Source organism: Macrosteles quadrilineatus, unplaced genomic scaffold, assembly GCF_028750875.1.
Source record: "Macrosteles quadrilineatus isolate MER2022 unplaced genomic scaffold, UCM_ALF_1.0 Scaffold_1__1_contigs__length_201487025, whole genome shotgun sequence".
Taxonomy (NCBI): domain Eukaryota; kingdom Metazoa; phylum Arthropoda; class Insecta; order Hemiptera; family Cicadellidae; genus Macrosteles; species Macrosteles quadrilineatus.
The window spans coordinates 62,813,953-62,838,197 of record NW_026542594.1 but is presented as its reverse complement, the minus strand read 5'-3'; the positions used below and the strand labels follow the sequence as shown (position 1 = coordinate 62,838,197).

General features: G+C 31.5%; 1 protein-coding gene across 3 annotated transcripts in view; it reads right to left on the bottom strand.

The window, feature by feature from the left end:
* LOC128983334 (collagen alpha-1(XVIII) chain-like) overlaps positions 1 to 24,245 on the bottom strand; it is a 162,097-nt gene that overhangs the window by 5,001 nt on the left and 132,851 nt on the right. For 2 of the 3 annotated variants that reach the window (XM_054402585.1, XM_054402587.1), the window contains exons 2-18: positions 15,139 to 15,238; positions 14,563 to 14,615; positions 14,021 to 14,140; positions 12,920 to 12,937; positions 12,226 to 12,387; positions 11,665 to 11,773; positions 11,144 to 11,232; positions 10,372 to 10,401; positions 8,587 to 8,757; positions 7,204 to 7,321; positions 6,558 to 6,662; positions 6,209 to 6,330; positions 3,273 to 3,533; positions 2,294 to 2,380; positions 1,577 to 1,708; positions 734 to 839; positions 215 to 283 (exon numbers count right to left, since the gene is read on the bottom strand). In XM_054402585.1, coding sequence (XP_054258560.1) covers positions 215 to 283; positions 734 to 839; positions 1,577 to 1,708; positions 2,294 to 2,380; positions 3,273 to 3,533; positions 6,209 to 6,330; positions 6,558 to 6,662; positions 7,204 to 7,321; positions 8,587 to 8,757; positions 10,372 to 10,401; positions 11,144 to 11,232; positions 11,665 to 11,773; positions 12,226 to 12,387; positions 12,920 to 12,937; positions 14,021 to 14,140; positions 14,563 to 14,615; positions 15,139 to 15,238 — 1,852 coding nt within the window. The remainder of the gene's footprint in view (positions 1 to 214; positions 284 to 733; positions 840 to 1,576; positions 1,709 to 2,293; positions 2,381 to 3,272; positions 3,534 to 6,208; positions 6,331 to 6,557; positions 6,663 to 7,203; positions 7,322 to 8,586; positions 8,758 to 10,371; positions 10,402 to 11,143; positions 11,233 to 11,664; positions 11,774 to 12,225; positions 12,388 to 12,919; positions 12,938 to 14,020; positions 14,141 to 14,562; positions 14,616 to 15,138; positions 15,239 to 24,245) is intronic. The other variant, XM_054402586.1, reaches the window with a different exon arrangement.

Here is a 24,245-nt window from a genome sequence, read left to right as displayed (position 1 = left end):
ACAAATGTTTAGGCCTACTAAAGAAAGGCTGTTATTTCAAGCTAAAAATATAAAGGAACTTAAATGCGTTTTATGAGTCTAGGATGATGTTAAGTCGACATACGTTCCAGACGAGCGGTTTATATCAGCAGGTCATGATATATTGAATATAATGATGACTGTTATAATTTTGATTTATTAGTCTGCATATAATAGCAACACATTTGTAACTCACTTTCAAACTTTTCTCTCGCGCCGTGGAGATTGTTGAGAGCCTTGAGTTCGTCTAAACTTCCACGGTGTCCTTGCAGCGTGTAAAATGTTAAATGTTATGGTTTATTCTGCAGATTTGTATGTGTTGTTAAGATTGATTATAAAGTTGTAAGTGTTTAATGCTATAACCTGTTCGATGACATTGAAAAATAACTTAAAATATCCTGATTAGTTTTTCTAAACTATATCGGAATACAGGTACATTAAGTAATTTATGCAACCATATCGTAAGATCAAAGAATCATTTTAAAGTAAGTTTTATACAATAAGGATAGCGAACAAAGAAAGCTGAAAAAAAAACAAAAAAAAAACAAAAAACAAAAAAAACAAAAATAAAAAATAAACCCATTCTTTTGTTAACTACAAAATATTTTTTATTCCACGCGTGATCTCTTTTACACCATTTTAGTTAAATCAATTTTAATTTTATCTTAAACATAGAATTGATTTAAGGTTATCCAAGGTTATTTCAACAGCCAACCTTGTCTGGGATGATGGACCGCTTCCCCGTACACATGTCTGCCTGCAGGAGGACCCGGGGGTCCAGGCTCTCTCTTCGTGCCAATCCCCGGCATTCCAGGAGGTCCCTAGGTAAATAAGTGGTGTAAGTAAACGATATACGAACACGCAATCTCCAGGGTATATCTTACAATAAGGCCAAAATTCCACAAGTATAGATCGTATTTAAAAAGTTTTTTATTTTATTTTTATTTTTATTTTCTATCCAAAGTGTAAGCTAATTGAGAAGTATCAAGATAGGTAACTTGTCAGACATATATGTGGATAACAAGCAGTTAAAGAGGATAACAGTTAGTCGTGTAAACCAATGATTTTATTAGAAAGCTTACGTTAACCACAATTTAACCACATCATTGAATAATGAATGGCCAAGTTAAAAACATATAAAGTAGCGCAACAATAAATAATGGATGTTATAGAAATAAATATTTATCAAAACATAATAACCGGTTCGATAACAGTTTTGTTAAAGTAATTGCCGGAGAAAATATAAGGAAAACTAACAGAAAGTGAACAAATTTCATGGACAGAAAATGAGAGACGAATGGAAAACAAGGAATTCGCTTTGCATGCTAATTCAATTTCTAGTAGTAGGTAGTAAATACGTAAAAGGAAACATACTGGATCAAACTATGTTTTTACCTCTACATACTCTAAAACGAAAACGTATTGTGGCATTATCATTGACACTACGTTTCTAGCTATCCACAGGTAAAATCTCCAGAACACTTTTGTCACCATCTTAAAAGTTTTATATTCTGCTTTTAAAAGAAAATGATAGTATCTGCTCTTTTCAGTTACTTACAGGGGGTCCTGGGGGCCCGGGTGGGCCTGGTAGAGGGAGGTATTGCGTGTTGGTCCCGGGGGCCGGCATTCCAGGAGGGCCTGGGGGTCCTGCCTTTCCATCCATGCCAGGGTCTCCTTTCTCACCTTTTATCTGAAATTGAGGTCGATAAAGTTGACTTGTATATAACTTGTATACTTGTCTAGTTGGTAAAACAAATTACGTAATTACTTTTTATTGAAAATTATTGTTTGTAATAGTTGGTACACGTATGCCTCTAGCTAGGGGAATACTTAACTGAGTTGATACCTAAGGAGTCTTTCACGATGCTTTTTTTAATAGAAAAGAATTAAGCCAATTTTATGACTTTTGATTTCCACAACAAAGTGTACTTAATTACTTAAGTACTTAATTGGTTCAAATGATTAAAACTGGTTCAGATATGTGATGGAAAAAAATAAATTTCAATACGGACCAAGAAACTGACCATCGAATTATACAAAAAAAGAAGAAACATCTTAAAACAATACAGTAATAAGAAATTCATTGTAGCATGGGCCCAATTTTGATCAGATTTAAGAAATGATTCTGAATATGACTTAATTTATCACGTGAAAAAAGTATACAGTGACTTGGTTCAGTTGACAGTTTACTTTTTGATGTGTAAACTAACTATCATTTTTATCACTTATAATACTTTTGTATATTTTATTGAAACTATTATAACATCATACTTACCACGTCTAATACTTGTCCAGGTTCACCTTTATCTCCTTTAGGGCCTACCATTCTTTCTCCTGGCAGTCCCGGTCTTCCAGGGAGCCCCTGTGAAATATATGCAGTGCAGTTAACTTATTCTCGTAAAAAGGCGAATCAATATTTGGCCCATACACCTTTTTAAACGACTTAACATGACTAAATCATATTGAACTATGTAATGGTTTTACAGTATTAAAATACAGAGTAATACATTGCAAAGTATATTTGGCACATTTTACTTGACTTGGGGTGTGTGAAAACTACAAATTTGAGTATTTCTTTATAATCAACCCAACACCAGTTCACAAAATAAATGTATAGCCTCCTAAAAATACGTACATCATTCTTCTGGAGTCCAATCGATGCATGAAAAAATACATTTGCATCATGTTATTAAATAAACATACGGACAGTACATTTGATTTGATATGGATATTATACATAACAATTGTTGTTTAAAGATAAAATATCATCTTCCTTCTTATAGAAAAGTCATCTCTGGAGAAGACATGCACCGAACACAAAAACTGCAGATTCCTGATATTCGTTTCATTTTTAAACTCAAAAGACTTGTGATTCCATTCAGGGCTGTAACGAAATAGGAATAACTAAAGTAGCTACTGTTTGCAGGATCACAACGTGCTGCAAAGTGCACACTGCTCTTGTTCTATTACTTTGATCCTAACCATTTCAAATATAGGGAGCGAACTGTAAGGGGACCAACTTTTTGTAAAAAGAAAGCACTGTTCCCCAAGGTTATGGGTTCAAATCCCGCTGATTTTCAACAAATTTTAAAGTGATAAAGTTATTGTTATCTAAGGAAAGCTTGGATTGATATGGGATTATGGGCTAAAGTCTAGCGTAAAGATATTTATATGAGGCAAAAACCATGTATTTTTGTTATATTTTTGACTTCAAACTGCCTAACATTTAAACACTAAAAAGTGTATACACTTACCGTAAACCCAGGAATACCCATCTCCCCAATAGGACCTGGTTTTCCCGAAGGACCCATCGGCCCTGGAGGTCCTGGTTTCCCTCTTCTTCCCCTTTTGCCTCTTTCCCCTTTTTCGCCCTTGACTGTGATCAACTCTCCCTCCTCGCCTGACATCGCTGTACCTGGAGGTCCTCGCTCCCCCTTCTCCCCCTTGGATCCCACAGGTCCAAGAGGACCTGTGAGTCCTTGAGATCCTGGTTCACCTTTCTCACCTGCTGGACCCTAAGAGGGAGAAATACTGTTATAAAAGTAAGTCTACTTGAGATATTAGGTATCTTTCATAAAGGACATTCTTGTAATATTTCGTCAATCCCCCCAAAGGTTATACCTGAACAATTATTTATAATAATTTCCATTACGATGCCATTATCAAAATGGAAACTATCAGATTGTTTTTAAAGTAAAAGTTTTTTGTGTTAATTCCTTTATTATTCTTAGTTATGAAAGGAAATATATTTTTACGGTATGGTTATGAATATAAATACATCATAAAACTAGAAATTAGAGACTTTATGATTGAAGGAGTTCCATTACCTACTGTAAAAACATGCAAATGTAAACATTTTGTATTTAATTTTACTTATTATTTTAATCTAATATAATTCCTTCAAATATAATCCAACACGTAGTTTTACCTTAATTAATTTAAAATTAAGGGTCTGGAAAATTAAACACACAATACTATATCTAATTCACTCATTAATAAAAATACAGAATCATTTACTATATATAACGTCAACTATTTCAACCAAGATAATATAATTTACTATGTATCTAAACATTTTACATAATATGTTTTGATGTTCAGTGACCGTATTATATAAGTTTTCAAACAAACTCCAGCTTGGAAACACAAAAGGAGACTTTCAATACAGAAAACAGAGTGAGCCGAACACATATGCTGAGAGTGAATGAAGTCTAGAAGATTGGCAGACTGCAATGTGCAGCTCTGTGATGTGAAACACTTTGATGCAATACCAAGAGATATCACATCTTTGTCAGCTGTTCCTTACTTATGTCACAGTTATTCTGATATTAAGAGTCCTTCTTTCGACTTAATAATATCAACCAAATACAAATTCACATAAGGATTTTTGCGCGTTTTTTTCTATATATCAATACATTCTCAGTTTCACTCATCTCTTGTGAAAGGGTGGATGTAATAGAACCATTCACGCTCTTTCGTCTCAAATAAGAATCTTCTCATGTAAGATTTGGTAAGAGTGTTAACTTTTGTAAAAGATGTACACATTTCTATTAAGAAAAATCGTGGTAAAAGTTAAATTAGAAATAAATGATTTAGTTTTAAAATAAATGATATTACGCCTTGCTATTCCAAGTGAAAATAATGACTTAGTTAGAATCTAATGCTTAGGCCTAAATAAAATGTATACAAACTTTAAACGACCATAATATATAAACCAGTAAACTTCATTTTTGTAATTGAAACACTATTATTAAAAAAAGTTAAACAATAGTTATTTGTGCAACTAGTGAGAAAAGTGAGCAATTGACTCACTCGAGAGAAATCCTTACTCACGAGCCGTAGGCGAGTGAGGAATGGTTTCTCGAGTGAGGCAATTGTACTTTGAACTCGAGTTGCACATTATACTTTTCCTACAGTTACTATAAAACAAACTAATTTGTGAAGAAACATAACCTATTTTTACACAGAAGTGAGCTTTTAATATAACATTCAATGTGAAGTACACAACAGCTGACCAGCTGATTTACAGCCAGTGCTGCCAACGTATTTCGCGCGCATACGACGTTGTTGCATGTTACGCGATCACTATTTCGTGCCTTCACATTGCAAATCTGGAGTGAGACAAAGTAATTAGAGTGAGACAATGTTAACATCGTCTCACTGATGAGAATTGGCGACTTTGGCTGACTTTCTCAAATCAGTGAGAGAACATGTACATTGTTAGGTAACTGTAGGAAAATTAATTATTCACTGAATCATTGTATATTGATTTGTGAAAAAAAATGAAATCGAATTTAAAGTTAATCGCGAGGGTTTGACAATGTATATTTAATCTAACTGTGTATATAATCCAGTAAATTTGTATTTAAATTTACTCATAGCGAGGAAGTTTTGGGGTAGTTTAGATTTTTTCCATTTCTTATGTATTTTGGGGTTCTGAATCCGAATCTGAGATTTGCCAACAAAAATTCTTGACGCAACATTGACAAAAATGAGAAAAATATGGGAAAAATTATATTTTTTGTAATATTTAGCTTATAACTCAAAAACTATCAACTTTTTGTTATTAGTCTATATTATAAAAATTAAAGTACAAAACATTTGCTACAAAATGCACCCCTAATGTGGTAATCTCCGATGAACCGTTTAGGCTCCAGAGCTATTTGAAAATTGGAACATTTTGTGTTAGTTTTTAAATTTCTCCAATTATTCTGTCAATGACATATATTCATTGTATATGCCCAGGCAAAGGTCTTATATAAATCCAAAATGAATATATGTCATTGACAGAATAATTGGAGAAATTTAAAAACTAACACAAAATGTTCCAATTTTCAAATAGCTCTGGAGCCTAAACGGTTCATCGGAGATTACCACATTAGGGGTGCATTTTGTAGCAAATTTTGTGTACTTTAATTTTTATAATATAGACTAATAACAAAAAGTTGATAGTTTTTGAGTTATAAGCTAAATATTACAAAAAATATAATTTTTTCCATATTTTTCTCATTTTTGTCAATGTTGCGTCAAGAATTTTTGTTGGCAAACCTCAGATTCGGATTCAGCACCCTAAAATACATAAGAAATGGAAAAAATCAAAACTACCCCAAAACTTTCCTGGTAAAAACACAAATTAACTGAATTAATAACATTTTTAGTAAAACAGAAAACAGAAAATACTGTTACGTACCGGAGATCCAACAGATCCAGGTATTCCAGATGGACCACTCGGGCCCAGCTCTCCTCTGTCTCCCTTATCACCAGATTCGCCCTTCTCTCCTTTTGGTCCTGGCTCCCCTTTCATACCGAATTCTTTAACAGTTATAGAAACACTGAATTAAAATAATGCATTTTTTGTAGTTCATTTTTTGCTATCCAAATTTATAAGATTATTTAATAAATTGTATATGTACAAATAGCAGCGGTACACCAAAGGAAAAAGTATGCTTGAATTTCATGATGATGTATGTACATTTATGTGCTGTTAACGATGGATACATTTTAAAACATTGTATAATGATAATATTTCCGTTGGTTACCTGCAGCAGATCCCAGGCCAGATCCTGTCAGTTCCAGATCAAATCCTGCGGGAACAACTCCTGGCGGACCGGGGGCACCTGGGGGTCCCGGGGACCCTGAATCACCTGAATAAAAAATCAAATCAAAATAAATATTTTATTCTGCCACGAAACATAGTAAGATGAATGGATTTATTATCTTTATATAAGCACATAAATTAATACTATCAGAATATTTATTACGCATTATATTGAACATCAAATGGCCAATGATAACATTTATTTTATTGATACATCACTGAGACAAATATGTATAAACAAGCACGTCAGAAACAAAACAGATCCCATCAAAAAAACAAAAACTTTGAAGAAATTGTGTAAATGTTTTTGCTATACAAACATTCAAAAGTTATCCACAAAACAAAAAGGTGCAACGGATAAACTGAGTAATACTATTAAATACATATAGCATCAGTCACAAAACCTTTTGCTGAGCTAATTGATAAGGATGATGGTAGACCAAAAGGATCACTTTTCATTGAAATTAAATCAATTAACATATAACTTTTGGATGACTTTACGTTTCAAAATATTAAATCACAAATTATTGATTGAGTTTGTTAAAACTACACAAATCTAAAAAAATTTACTTTTACATTTGTCTTACCTTTTTCTCCTTTGCTGGCAGGACGGCCGTTTTCGCCAGGCATTCCTTGCCTCCCCTCTGTACCCGGTGTACCTGGTTCTCCCTTGAAGCCCTGTACCCCTGTAGGTCCCTGATGTCCCTGTTATAACACATCAACAATAAAATACCAGTTTTACTCCTAGGCTGTTTGCCCTGTAAGTTAAAAATGAATGTTGTACATTTAATAAACATCCTTAAACGTAAAAATTTTGTGCAGTTAAGAGTACATCGTAAAAAAATAAATGGTTATCAAAATAGCAGTTGGAATAGCGTCGTACGAAATACATATATTCAAAATATATAAACAAATTAAATACACATTTTTATACTTAAATTAACATGTTTTAACTATAACCATAGACAAAAAGGATTAAATAATTATAATTATAATTATATTATAAATTATTTAATTCTCTTTGTCTATGCTATAACGTAAGTAAGTGTTTTGTACCTATATGTATACATACATAGTGATATTTCAAGTTATGTATACGTTGATTTACAATTAGAATTGTGAGACAAATTTTTATTTAGTAGACAAATATTTATATTTTTTCACATAACATATTTTATATTTTTAAATTTTCTCATAATATAGCTTGTATAAGACTGATTGGACCTATATGGATACTTCATGGTATCTCAAGTTTTGTAGATGTTGATTTGCATTATGAGTTGTGAAAAAAATCTTTATTTTAGAAAACATCAATTTATATTTTATCACCTAAAATATTTTGTGTTATAATATCATCTATAATTTAAAAACTTGAATTCAGTAGTTAATATTTATGTAATAAATTAAATTTGTTAGTATACAAATGGTATTTGTTTTTTCCAATTTTATTTACAAATACAATATTATAAGTCAAAGAGTTAATGGATCAAAATATTTGTATCATATTAAAACTGATGGAAAGAGCTAAAAATGGTGTTCAAGCTCTTTTGTACTTTAAATTGTAAGATGCAAACACTAATTAGTATACATCTTTGATATAAAATGCAAAAAGATTAAAAAATATTACAGTCATAAATTTACGAACGGTTAGTAACAACGTATTGGTCAAGAATTTTAGTAATCTTGATATTAAATGGAATTAAAAAAATACCATCCTAACACAACAGAACTACACAATATAATTATAGTGGGAATTAAAAATAAATTTTTGCCTAATATAAAAATTCTCAAAAAAGAATTTCAAGTTGTACAAAACTTAGTTGAAACTAAACACGTAGGCCTATATTAAATATGCTTGATTTTAATACCTTATTAATATTGATATCATACGTTTAAGAACGTAAATTAAAATGTATTGCTTTGAAAATATACATTTATATTAAATTTGGATCAATTATAAGAATACTTACTCGCTCTCCTTTTTGTCCCTTTTGTCCTCCCTCTCCTCTTTCTCCCTTATCCCCCGGGAACCCCCTGTCACCCTTCAGTCCTGGAGCCCCGTCCACTCCCGGTTCTCCTTTAGGTCCAGGTGTTCCAGGTCGACCAACGGACGAATCGAAGCCAGCACCCATCAGAGTTTCCTATGTGGGATATATATTGATTAAAGTAATAAGAAGGTTGATGAGGTTTTTTATGTTCAAAATTTGTCTCGCGTTTAATAAGTTTTTGTAGTCCCCTACGTATGTTCTTTTGAACACACAGGCGTATTTCCTTTTAGCCTACTTTACACTTGACGAGTGCTACCGACTTTGTCAATCTCGTCACAACTTAGAAGGACTACAATACTTCCATATTCATTTCAGAACTTACAAGTGAATAACCAATTCTTGTAATGTCTTGTTTTAATAAACAGCTTAAAATAATCGCTAGAAATATTATGACAATTTTACAATTTCTAGGGATACTGCAGATGGACATATTGATTACTCATGATACACTATGCTAGTATAAGATGAAAACTTTATTTGGATGTAATTGCTGAGTCAGTGTAGTATCAGGAGGATTGGCAGTTATCAGAATAATTGAATACACGAAGACTGGTCTTAAATTAAGGTCAAGCTCTTAATAATAATAATAATAATAATAATAAGTAAACACTCAGCGGTTATAAACCTAAAACATCTTACAATCATATTGCTCTAAACTAAGTCATAAGTGGGATACATCCAAAACGTAATGGTTTCAACAAATTTAATTTCCTGTAAAATATCGTAACACGTTTATTATAAAAGAATACGAGTAGCAGAGGGAGGGGTTTATTAATTTTAATATACGAGCAAAATGTGGGAGGGAGAAAGTTACCTCCCTCGTCACATTACACTTGCCACATCAGTGATAGTGGTCCGTTTGCGACTTTGATTAAACCATTTTTGGTTGAGTAACCAACAGTTTCAAATTGCAATTAATATCCTTTGTGTCATTAAACACAAAGTGTGAGATATTCGTTACAAAATGTTCATTGAAGTAGAATGTGTTTAGTGGTAAATATATCTTCGTGAAGAAAAGTTATTTGCGTACCTAGTGGGCGAAGTGGCTTTGCACTCGTGTTACAAATTATATCTTTCCTACAGTTAAAGCATAGTCTTTCAAACACTAAACATCACGTTTAAAAATCCAAGCGTTGAACGAAATGGGAAACACTGCAACAGCTGATTGTTGTCGTAGTATATTTAAGTGTTGCCAACTTATTTCCAAGCGTACACGGATTACGTGTATGATAAAAGCACGCTGTTTTTTTTTTGTTTGGTTGTAATACTGGTGTTCGCCAAAGTAAAGACTGAGCGGCAAAGTAAAAACTGTGGGACAAAGTAAAACGTTTGCGGCAAAGTAAGAAAAATCAGGAATTAGTAGCTTTCTGTACTATAATCAGTGCAAGGTAGCCCACTTTGTCGGGTGACTGTAGCAAAAGTATTTTTTTCTTTTTATTAATTAGGAAAACATGATATATTAACTGCACATTGTAGATCGGCTGATGGCGCTTTAAATGTGCTAAAACCTTTTTACATTTGACAACGCTCTACCAAATGTCACGATTCAGTGTAAAGAATACATCATAGTATGAACACATAGTATACATACATAGTATACATGAGAATACATAGTATGAATTTTACTAAATACATTACTTGAACACAAAACACTGGTCAAAAAAATATCTACATGCGTATATACTGTATATGCTGCAAGCTTAATACCTTGAACATAGATCTCGGTTTCCAGCTAGGCTAATAGCATGAAACAAATTAGTTACATATAAAGTAATTTATGTCAATCAATATTGTACAAGTTCTATCAACAAAAACATATTGTATCACCATAAAAATTACATTCAATCGTTATAAGATTCTTTGAAAACTAGATAACATTGGGTATGTATAGATTTTTAATAATAAACAACAAATATAAATCAAACACCCAATATACAATACAACCAGCCACCCAATACTGTCTTTAGGTTATTATGGTAAACCGTTAAAAACTCTAGAGAGTTTTTTTATTATTTAAGCATTTAAGAATTTTTTTTATTAAGTATGTTCGTTGTTTCACAGTCTCTAGATTTGTATTTAAAAGAGTAGTGGTTGTACATATTTTTGTCATTGAACTAGTTATGAGAATATTTCTTCACATATTTCTTCGGTCAGAGGTTTGCAAAATTTCCCCTCCATTTAATCAAACCATTTGATCAGTAGGGGTAGATTGGTTATAAAAAAATAATACAAGAGCTTTTTTAAATATTCCAAAACGGAATTCAAAATAATCTCCCTAATATATTTAAATCAAATGCGAGCAATTAAAAAGGAGCTTAAAGCTCCTTAAAAAAGGAGCTCCTCTATTAAAGGATTTTTTAAAACTAATCACTGTAGCAGCAAACTGTCACAACTAGACTACATACATGGTTAGACACTTGGCTCTGTGAATATATTATTGTTTAATTAGTTATAATAATACACATAGGTTTAAACTTACATCCAAATTAGAAAACTCTGAAGGACCTGGAGGACCCGGTGGTCCTGGCGTCCCGGGCGTTCCAGGAAATCCGGGTAATCCAGGGTCTCCTGAAACACAAAAAGAAAAATATGGTTAAAAGGAAATCTTAAAAATCATGTTAAATTCAACGTCTAAGGAAAGTGTTTCAGTTCTTATTCTGTGTGACTCATTCCTCAAATTGAAGAAGAGTAATATTGTTATAATCCCGAACTAAAAATATATATGTCAGTTGAATTCTTTATTTAAAACATTGAGTAAACATAGAGTAAATATGATCATAGAAATGTTCTTGTTTCCAATTGAAATATTTATTTATTATTTTCAAAGATTTTCTTTCATTCTTACGTATTCTTAGTACGTTTGATTTTTCTTTATGTGTCTAACAAATTATTCTTATTATTTAATAAATCCTTACTACTACATATAGTAATTTGTTATCATGTGCAAACGTAAATCTTATTTTATTTGTAGATTAGAGTTTTTACGTAAGCAATATTTACCCTTAGGTCCCTGTAGTCCCTCAGGACCTCTCGGCCCCACGTCTCCTCTGTCTCCCTTCTCCCCAACAGGACCTGGAGCTCCCCTCTCTCCTGTTCTTCCAGAGATGCCCTAAAAATAAATACGTATGGTATAGCCAACGTGGCAACTCGGCAATTTTCTTCTAATAGTAATTGTTAAATATTATGATTCAGTGGCTTTTGGTATATTTTTATCTAGAATGCATTAAAAGGAAAGAAAATAAGTACGGTAAAGGTTTTATGTCACAAGTACCTTTAAGTTACAAATTACCAACGTCAGTTGAGAATATGTAGTATTTAATTTAAAATTCTTAATATCATCGTTGTTACGTAATATTAAATGATCAATTATTTCGACCGCCAATTGTAGCTTAAATATATTTTTTTTTCATCCTGTAATTTTTAACAACCGTTTATCTGTTAACCAGACTCTTAGTAATAGTTGGGACGGAAGCGATGGAGAAATTCTTATTCTACTTACACTTACTGCTCACAATTAATTTCTCGCACGAAAAATATAAAAGACAACAAATTGAAGCTCACCGGAACTCCAGGTGGACCCTGCTTGCCATCTATCCCTGGGATGCCCGGAGGTCCTGGGATGATGTCAGGATGACTGAAGGTGTTCAGCATCTCTGTCAGGTTACAGGAACATATCCCAGGAGGTCCAGGGGGACCCGTCAGATCATCTCCGATACCGAATATCTGTTGGAGAACACACAAATATTACACCAATTGTTTTATGACCAATTGTTTATTGATTTGCTAGTTTTTTTAAGATAGAAAGTATGTTTTTCTGTAATTTATAGCTAAGCTATTAACTTATTTTGACCCTACTAAATAATCAGCTCAAGAGTAGGAAATGTAATTTATTTCACTCACTAGCTACTGTTGTGTTACCCAAAGGATGTGCAAAGTTTTAACTAAAAAGTATAACGTGCACAGTCGTTTTTTTAGGCGTACGAGAGGGAAGTACTGTAATATATGGCAAATTTATTTTCACATTACTACTATCACAACAACTGTATAAAATTACTTTCCGTAGTAGTTTAACAAATTGATTTGGTATGAATTTATAATAATTATATCTCTTTGATAGGATTATTAATATTGCAACTGAATGTTTAACATTCTAAATTATAACATTTTAAAGAATATACAAACTACAAACAAAGCATTTATACAATTTGTGGTATTTGAGAACTACAGAAATATGTTAAAACTATTAGGTTCATACCTGTGATCCATACGATTGCTAGCATGAACATAAAAATATAATTTAGAAAACTAATTTAAATTGTATAAGAATACCGGTTACTGTATTTCAAAACCGTTGGTTGAAGAAGTAATGTTAAACTACCGTAGCTGTTTAACCTGCTTTCTGCTATAGTAAAATAACGAATGGAACATTAAATTTATCACCTGTGAACTATACCTGTGAACATTTTAGCAATTATCATTGGAAGATGGTAATTTTAATTCTACTAATCAAATGTCATGATTGCATTAGGCCATTGAAAGTAGACATACAGCCACTTTAAAAATCTCCTAAATGAAGTCATCCTGGGACCACTTCTTGTATTCTTAAAAGTCCTAGAAATATTTTTAAATCTTTTAATAATAGTCATTTGTATACTGAAGATTTTCTGAAGGGCACTTAATGCATGATGCAAACACTTTGGTTGGGATACATGGTGTTCAAAAAAGGTAGATACATAACTTACGTAGTGATTCCTTGGATAAAGAATAAATCAAGAACACATCTTTATCCGAAATTGCTTTGTTTACCACATATCATCCTTTTGTATTTTTAAATACATATTTTTATCTTTGGATTGATCTTATCGATTGTTAAGACACTTGGTATGTCTGTTAAGCTACAAGCTACTCATGTAAGAGCAAAAATTTATCTTGATCAAATTCAGAATGACGTAACGGCGGCCATTTTATACTTTTTAAATTTAAATAAAAATATAGCTGATTTTTATGGAAAGATTATATGAAAATTTTTATTTAAAGTGCCCTATAACGACACCAAGCACAAAAAATCTAATAAAAATTAACTGAAAATATTTTGTGGTAAAATAAGGTTGAGCTAGTCAGGTTTGCATTGTTGGCATGTACACAACGCACTTTGTAGCAGGTTAGGAAGTTGGATAATTGATTCTTAAATTGCATTAAAATGAATTAATTGAAATTGAATTAAATTAATTGAACTCATTACATTAAATTAGCTATATGTGATGAATAAGTCATGAGTCATTGAATAATTTGATTTTGATGTGTTTATATTAATCAATTTTGTAGGTTAAGTAAGCAATTACTATAAAGTATTTACCCCGTCATCTCCCGAGCCACTGAAGTCTGTTCCGTAGGAAAGTCGACCTCCCCCAGAAAAAGGGGGTCCTGGTGGGCCTGGAGGGCCCGGGGGCCCTCGTATCGATTCTCCTGGGGGTCCCTAAAATATACAATATAACATGGTCAGGTGTGCAATGAGCGTAAATAAAACAAAAAGGGGACATTTTGTAATTTTAACCTAAGAAACAATTTTCGGATACCTTTTGACAAAACTATATGAAGCAGTCAAGTTGCTAAAATTTGTTAGCATTATGCTTTAGCCAAATTCCATATTCTAGAAGGCTTAATCCGTGAAACCATCAAATCAAATATTTATACTCTGTTGATTTTACTCTGAGCTACTATATAAATTCACAATAAACACAAAAACAGGTGAAGTGGCCATATGTTGTCTAATAATTACAAATTATTTATTTTGAGTCGCACGTACTATGTTTATAAAAGAATAACAGGTAACGCTATCATCCAGACAGAAATAAAATATTTTGGGAAGACGTACTACTAGTATAGCTGTTTACTTACCCGTGGTCCTCGTTCTCCTTTCTCCCCTTTAAAACTCCTTCCAGGACTGTAGTCTAGTAACAAAATGAAATCAACGAATTAGAATTTCTCTATATACATTTTAGTGGCATATCTACAATTTGAACTATTTCTTTCTTATGGTATTTAATTGGAATTATTATATGTGTTTTATTAGATTAATGTGTTGTAACGTCTAACTTACATATATTTAACTTGTCTGCCTTTTTTGTTCATAATATATTGTTGTCCATGTCATATTATTAAATTATTGTGAGTTTGTTTGTACCTAATCTGTTTGCCTTCAGTTTTGGTTTTATCACGTTCCCAATTAAATTATGTTAAGGTAACTGTTTCACATTTATATACCATGGAAATTTACAATTTCTTTACATCTCTGCCGTTTTACCGACATCATGATGCATTGATTGGAATGGTCATTCCTGTAAATTTTTGGTGTCGATTTTCAATCTGTGCTTGCTGATTTTCTGCTTCCCAAACAGAATCAATTGCTCTGAAAAGTTAAACTAAGGTAACGATAACAATATATATCAAGTATATTACATTTTCTAAACATACCTGAGCTATCTGGTAGTGGTAGTACAGGAGGGTATGAGTCTATTCTACCCGTACTCTCTTCTTCTCCTTCACCATACGCGTCTCCTCCTTCTTGGTCTATCTGTAAAAACACAAAATATGCATTCGTTAATACATGTTGCACATGTACATAACACACTTTAGATTTGGTTACTTATAGTTATATTTTAAAGGGACTAGGATTAGGATTAGGAAGTAGAGCTTTTATTAGCTTAAAACACTTAGGACAAAACATTTCTTTAAGATTAATGCCAACTTACACTAATAATATGTTTCAACAACCTAAGGCAGATTGGCATTAAAGCAATTTTGGACATCTTCGACGGAGATCGAATATTGCTTGTACTAGTCTGAGGATAATACCTTAAAGAAATTAAATATCCATTGAAAAAGTCATATTTTCATCAAAAATATCTGTTTCATCAAAGTAGATGTTGAAATATATGTGTTCTTGGCACAATTTGTGTTTTTAAATTACATCTACCTATTAACACGTGAGAAATGATTTTAAGAAGTGAATTACTATTCGTTGTTACTCTGTAACAGGTGTTCAACTTAGATTTTCTCAGATTTTACTCTTAGTCCTGAATGATAAAAGGATAATGGACGTTAACATAGCAAAATACTATTATCTTAAAACTAAAATGTGGATCTATTATCTATACATTTATAAGATTTTCCAAACATATAATTTAGCACTCCTTCCGAGCCAAGATAGTTAGATATTCTTCTTTTTTCATGTACATTATCGTATATATAATGTAGATAGCTGAGTGTAGTATAGCATTTTATAATATTTTTACATACATTTATTTCTTAGGAATGAATAATAATTGAAGAATTTCAGCAGCGGTTGTCTTTCCTAAAACCCCTCTCAATTCTAGAGCCTCAAGTGATGGCTGTACCAACATCATTTCATAAGCTGATGCATAATTCACAATGTGTGTTCTCATTTTGCCCTTTGCCTTAAGGCGATACTTTATTTTTAAACTTCGTTTTCTCTGCTGAATGGGAGTTATTTGATCTTTATTCGCAAAAAGAAATATTATGTTGTAATTCTATTTTAAATTAAAATCAGACTTTCGAAAACATATTTTTACAAACACTCAGTTTTAAACGTTTTAGTGCGTTGAGTAATTTTAACAAGTTAGGAGGGAAGCCCGTATAATCTGAGTTTTTAACCCTAGGAAATTATATAAAATTTTATTTTTATATTTACATAAACAATTTTGTTCATGAAATCTTTTACCCTAAAAATCTGTACTAAAAGTAATGTTTGGTTGGTTTATTCATATATTCCCATAATCACTGTGTTAGTTCACGTATGGGTACCTCGTCACAGTATACTTTAATTTCTCCGGGCTAGTGAATGGCATGAGACACTGTTAGATATTATAAATGAGTTCACAAGAAACTGCTTCTAAAACATGTATTATAGATATAAATTTGCAAACAAAACAAATGTGCAAAATATGACTTATGTTATTTGCCATAGTTTCGAATACTAATTTATCAAAAATATTTTTTCTAAGTATCTACATTAATGTGTCCTTGTATTGGCTTACGTACGAAAGGCCCGTAGTTAGCCTACAACGTAACCATTCATAACAAACAATGTAAACTAAAGCAATTATGAGTTCGAGTTTTCCTTGAGCATTGTTCCCTGCCTAATAAAGCATTGTTAACAGCTGACATAAAGTTTCTCATTGTGTGTTCCTACATAGCTAGGTTATGTATTGAAGACATTAAACACATTGCATGTGTAGCTTTGAGGCCGGTGTAGGTAAAACATAAAAATATCAGACAATAATTAACATTTTGTTAGTATGGTTCACGAAGTAATAGAATTAAGGTGGATTAGCGGTTGAAAGACGATACGTTTTGGCGTAAATGTACATCTTACCATTTAATAGAAGGATATTAAAAATCGAAAGAAAATATTAATGTGCATTTAAAGACCAGTTTTTCTTTCTTAATAATGTTTGATTAAAATCTCGGTGTTATGTTTATTTAGTTTATTTTTATTATTTTATTGTGTTTAAGTTTAAATCAAAGCCAATGGTCAAAAATATTAATTCATTGTCAATATGAATATAAGGTTGACATGTTCTTAACCAAACAACATGTTACTATCGACACCAATTAATATAGTTTGAAAAGTATCAATGACCAATGTACCAAATTATGACCAATAACTGTGTTAACTAAATTATTAATAAGGTTTAAAATTATTTGACTTAAGCTCAGCATAAATTTATATGTTTTGCTCAAGTAGGTACTTGAGTAAAGATCCAAATTGGAAAATGGAAATTCACTTAGTCTGCAGGTTTTCTACGGCAAGGGTATTTTTGTATTACACCGTAAATGGAAAGTATTTGGATTGTATTACAATATGAATACTCACAAAATATTTATTTATCAGGAAAAAACTGTCTTTAAACCTAATCACTTACGATTATCTGAACAACCAACCAGCTACCAAGTTCTGAACGCTGTAAATTACAACAATATATCACTGCTATCAACGTTAGATATCTGTAATGATGTTGTCATCTCCGGTTGGGAATTACAGTTGGCCTAAAGTCATTAATTACTTGTACGATTAATGTTTGTTGTTCAATTTAGCAAAATAAACTTAAATCTTCTATATTTACCCAAACCTAGCTGTATAGTTATATTGTGTAAACTAGGCACGTAATAGAAATCAGCTTTCAAATTTAAAACAAACCATTGTTTATGTTTGTACCGATTTCTCTACTGAATAATGCCAGTGACATTGAAATTTGAAATTGCACAGTGCAAATATACTGTTTTACTTTACTTATATACAGTATAGATAGAAGTAATTAGTTATTTATACCTGGGCTACTATTAAAAAACGACACCATTATAATGCTTTTAATATAAGCTCTAAACTGAGCTTGCGAAAACACATTGGATTTGGTTGTTAAAAAGTATAAACAATACAATTTAAAATTAAATGCTTAAGAAAGCCATAAGACATGTGTCTGAAAACCATTTAAGTTTATGTGAATTTTTATAGTTGTGATTAATTTATTCTAATGTAGTATTAGTTCTTGTATATAAATTAGTTTATCACTTTCAATATAGCTTAAAAGAATGTCGTACTTATATCTTAAGATAACATTACACAGTTAGGACCTTAAACAAACCAATTTTATTATCAGGCCAATACAAAACAATATCATCATCTCATCATCACTAATGAATGCTTCAAATCATATACTTTAATTAAAGAAAACGTGAAAATAATTTGCTTCAGAATAATATTTATGATACAATGAGGTTGAATTTCAACGTTACATATCAGAGCGATCTGGTGTGCATATATCCAACAAAATATACATATTCATGACCATGAACCAAACCTATGGTGTTTACATTGTACTATATTTACATGGTAGAGTACGTAGAACTATCACAATAAAACAGTTTTGACGGTGGCAGGTCCACTAAAGACAAAACCATATGTGGTCGAAGTTAAACATTGTAATTTAATTTATTTTTATTTTAACCTTCGAAACATAAAACTTCCCAATATATCTTTAAACGTTTTTAAATAGCTTAAAACAAATAACTTCGTATATTAAAATGGTTTTTTTCCTGTTATTGTAACTTAATATGATAGATTTTCATTTTTCATTGTTGAAAAAATAGGGCTTTCTTGTTTTGAACCTCAAAACACAAAATTTTCTAATTTTGCTTTAAACTTTTTTTAAACCTTAAAAAAACAAATAGTTTTATATTTTGCAATTCTTTTACAGTTCTTGATTACGGAGAAAATACACTAAATTGTAAATTTAAAATTCCCATGTTATGGAGAGTAAGTATACTGTTTGAGTTTGCTTGTTCATGGAAATATTTTAATAAAACTCGGCAAAATGTTTTATTTCATACTAAGCTACGTATTCATATTTTATAAAAAAAAACCCACTTCATTGCCCTCCCAGTAGCGTCAAACCTAGGTACTTGTCACATCTATAATGTTATTTGAATAGATTTAATGGAAAATACAATAAGGTGATCGGAAATTCGCTTATATACTTTGCAGACATAATATTTGTGTAAGGTATTTGTAAAATCTTTTAACTATACAAATGCTACTTGACAAATTAAATTACAGAGGTTCATGTACTAAAAATACTACACCATAGAAGAGTTGCATGCATAGCCCAACACCCTACTCAAAATATTTATTTAGTAAAAAAAAAATATATCCTGAAAATATATTTTATAAGTAAACTCGTTGCACAGCCTTTAAGAACCATAGAGAGATGAGAAGAGTAATCATTTAGAACAAAATGTGATCAAAAGATACCAGTTCCTTCAACATAGATATAACAATACATAATGCAAGAAGCTTGATGCCTACTGCTCTTTGATCTATCTCTGACCCAATGTTTCTATCAATACATTTTTACAGGATCTGTATCCTTTAAGTGTTGATATACGTTTTCGAGAGAAACAATAATGCTTAGTCCTTTTTATTGAGAAAAGATTGTATTTTAATAAGGTAAAGTTAAGTACCTTAAAAGTGACTAGAGGTCGTCCAATGGTCGAAAACCAAAAAGATGTAATTTAAGACTTCTCTATTTTCACCCAACGCTGTAAATAAATCATGTAATTGGAATTTCTTCCATTTTTTCTTTAATATTCCGTTGTTATTTCGTCAACAGCATGTCTACCCATAAGGCCTATGTTTGTTCAAATACTTAATTCATTTGTTTGTGTTTCAAGCCTATTTTAATTTATAAAGGGATTCTGCTTTTCTAGGGGAAAATAACTTTCTAACAGTATGCGGAGATTTTCCTTGCACTGCAGATAAGCTGAGAAAAAAGTGTTTTCAAGAAACATGCTTGCCTATTAATATATAGGATAAGAGGCCTCTTTTAACCATAAAAAATTCAAATTTTTAAACAGGAACCTATTTCTTGCTTTCTTTAACTGTAGGTTTGACTGAATACACGATCATAACGCATGTTTATGGAAAACTATGCAAAATACTGTAAGTTGTTTAGCACTTCAGTGCAAGAGTGATTAGTTACCGATAACACAATAGTAGTGGTACAGTTACGCAGTTGACTGCCACGGGTTTGTAGACCACCTCATTTCTGATTGAGCCCCTTGGAGACAATTAAGTATAGTCCGGGTTCGGTTGAACCAGTAGGAACTCAACTTCTTTTCCCCATACTCCTGTGTTTAAATAAAGTTTCAATCGTTTTACAAAAGTTACGCTATTTTAAGTACCATAAATATTTTGGCGCTATTTTGTCACTAACGCTAAGGAGATAAACAGTAAACATCTAATCCTTTTAACACTAACTTCGTTCTACTCTGTTTATCGTTTGCCGTTCAACACTTACAGTTCATCGAATGCGTATTTACCCCGACAAGTATTAAGTCAGTTATTGAAAGAATTGGCTTACATGTGGATGATAACATAATTGTTATGATTACATACTGAATTGTTTTAAAAACATATTTTTAATTTAGCTTAACAAATAAGTACATGATACAACAAAAACCATATCCACACACTTTGCCAAAGGTGAAATGAATCATCTATTCTGCTCTGTTCGCCTTTCCCGCCAAGTGAGTTTGAATTCCACGTTTACACTTCCTCGCAATACGATTTTATATTCTAAAATTACATGCGGAAATACATGGCAGTTAAATACATGGCAGCGATAACCGAGGGATGCTGCACGTTTAAATTATCGGCCACGTGTAGTTGGTTTTGTTTATCTAGCCTAAAGTAAAATATTTATGTAGGAGGGAGCTCAAACACGATGTTTAATACATTCTTTCTCAACACAATTAAAATCTTTCATTCAAGGTAATATGTCTTTGTACATTTTATGCAACGTATAAAGCTATCTTTTAGTTTTGGAATCGAAGTGATCCTTAAACTCATGTAATTACATGTATTATTGTAGGATAGAACTGGTTTATTGGTAGAGAACGGGACTTCAGTCACGAGGTCCCGGGATCTAATCTCGTCAATCCTCAATGGGTTTTATCACATTGATAACGCCGCGACCCCCTATAGGCCTGTCTTCATTTGGAACACCATTCCAGGCTAGAACCAAGAATTTTTTTATTGTAACAATTAATGTACAGTACTTATTTTTTGTTTTGTAGTTGTTTATACCATTAACTATATAATTCAATAGAAGATAAAATGTGAGTGAACAATTCAAAAACTGGTTTTATTACCATCCAATATGGGTTATGGATTGATTATACATACTAAATGTTAAAATCAATAGATTATGCTTATAACTTTAAAATGATAGACCGTGATTAGCATACTTTTATTCCCCGTGTTAATAACCAAGGATTGCCTTAATGCATATTTTACGCTAATGCAATCAGGCTAATAGTCTTGAAACTAGTTTACCACTGAAGTTAATCAGTATGCCCCTATGAAACTTAAGCTAATGATGAATTAATATTTTAATCTCAACATAAATCATCACAAGATTTTATTGCCACTACAATATAAATTATGGTTAACTTCTTTACATTTTAATAACGTTCAATTTTACGAAAAAGCAAAACCAAAGCCTAAGGTAGTGCAGTTGAATAATTAAACATCTTAGACAAATACTTTCGTAATTGTTGTGGCAACGTGGCCAAGTTTATGGTAATAATTCAGAACAGCTATTTACAACCCTATGAAAATTTATGTGAAAAAAAACTTAGAGTAGTATGATGAACTGAGTTGATAACACAGTCAACAAGTAAACAGGTAAACTTCAAATAGGCCCTTAAAATATTTGCTTTAACATTTCCGGAATCACTAATCCCACTGCTTAATAAACACTCAACGCGTGTTTCTGTCGACCATGAGTAAAAAAAAACTTTAATTCAAATGTACGCACGATTTTACCTTAACAGTAAATTATTAGTTGTTACTGGTTATTTTAAATACATATCAGGTAAATGATTAGGATACATAACAAATATACAATGGTTGGGCTAGGCAGACTTGAAATGTACATTGTACAAGTCATTAATGTAGATATATTTTAATACTATGCAACTTTTCCAGAATCAATTTATGACTGAAAGACCCTTATTGGTATTTTTCTTATACTTGTTGTGAATAGTTAAAATTAAGTTTTTAAACGTTTTCAAAACTATGTTTTGGAAAATTTTTCTTATAAAACTTTTTAGGAAACTTTAAGGAGTCAATCCATTTAATTAAATGCATATACAGTGTTACATTTTAAGAACTAATAAGTCGAAAAACGATTTTATCATAACGTGTTTTTATTTGGTATAATAAATGTGTATGTTATATTAAAACAATCCCATTTATATCCAACGTGTAAGAGTTTGCCAAAGAACCCTAGGGTATGAAGGGGAAAGTCATTGTCAGGAACAAAGTTGATGAGAAAGTAACGACATTGAACCCTGAAGGAAGTCTTGGGGCAGAATATATATGACACGATGTTAAGCAACTGTATTTCATCACTTTAAAAAGCTGTCTGTATGGTTTGGCACACCTTCATTACAGGTATAGCAGCTAAACCCTAAACCTTGACCCTAAAGATACCTTAGGGTTTAGCAGAGCAGTTATTAAAAGGTTTACAAAAGTAAAAACTTATATTGTGTTTCGCATTATTATTGCCATATTCTTAGGGTCATTAGCAAAAGGCTGCTTAACCTGAACATCCAAAGTGAAAGCTAACTTCTGGCTAAAAACTGTTTATTATAGTCCCCGTATTGTATGGTACAAGTTACACTATTTTTAGCCTCGGGATTTTGGGGGAGTGGTTGGGTTAAGGGTGGAGAGTTGGCAATGTTTGTGCATTTTATATATTTTTTTCGTTTCGAAAATAACACTACTAGTACAAACATATTTATATTAATGTTTGAATTTACTTTTCAATTAAACACTTGCTTTTGTAATTGGGCGGTATTTTTAGGTAAGGAAAGATTTGAAAATACAATTATTATTTCCAAAAGGTTAACTAATGTTAAATTGAGTAATTTTAAATTTAATTTCAAATAATCTAGGAAATATCATATGATAAATTTCCAGAGGTAATTTAGTCATATTTTAGCAATGGAAGTTGGCTCTACATTTCCCACTATGTTTTGTCAGTTATTTCTAGGCTAAGGCTTTTGAACGTTTGACACAAACTATCCCAAAAATTCTGTACACCACTTTTGTCACACAGCCTGATGATTATATTTGCAGAACTTCACTTATAAGTGCACAAACATATGTAATTGACTGAAATACCCTTTACATATAACTAGTGTACATGTTGCTCGAAATCGAGCAATTAGAAGTACAGGAGTTATTTATAAACAAATAACTTGTTTAAAAACTAATAACAGTCATAATTTCTGATGATTTTAAAAGAGTCAACTAAAAGATTATTAACTAATGGAAATACTCACAATTTACATAACAGTCCTATTCCAGTTTAAAGGGTTATTTTTTAACAATCAAACTGCCCATGGACGGGAAAAGGTAAGCTTACAATTTAAGCCAACGTAAAAAGTCTGCCAGCTTTTATCCTAAATTATTTAGCCAATTTGTAGACAATAAGGTGTAGGCTACTTTAAACTCTTCACAGAGTTAGGCAAAAACTGGCAGAACTCTGAAATGGTGTTTTTTATCATAGGCTTACTCATATGCCAAATCCTTAAAATAAAAATGCAATAACTAATTACTTATATAATTAAACACAAACCAACATCCAAAACTATGCACATTTTAATAATACAACATAGATATTACACATTGACTGTTTACAATTAACGTTCTTCTTCTCACCATTAACTTTGCTTCGCAACGGGAAAAATCTGTTTCTAATCAATGAAATAGATTTATAATAAATAATCTATCATAAAGTTTGAGATTAAATAAACCTACCACATAGTTGTTTAATTTTTTTGGATCAGCTGTCTGAAATTTTGAAATAGGCATTTGACAGTTCTGGCTGTTTACATTTAAATGTCAAAGCAAATGTAAACATTGTGACATTGTTTTGATATATGTTTTACTTATTGTTCTCATATTTGAACAGATTGTAAAATAAATTCTGATA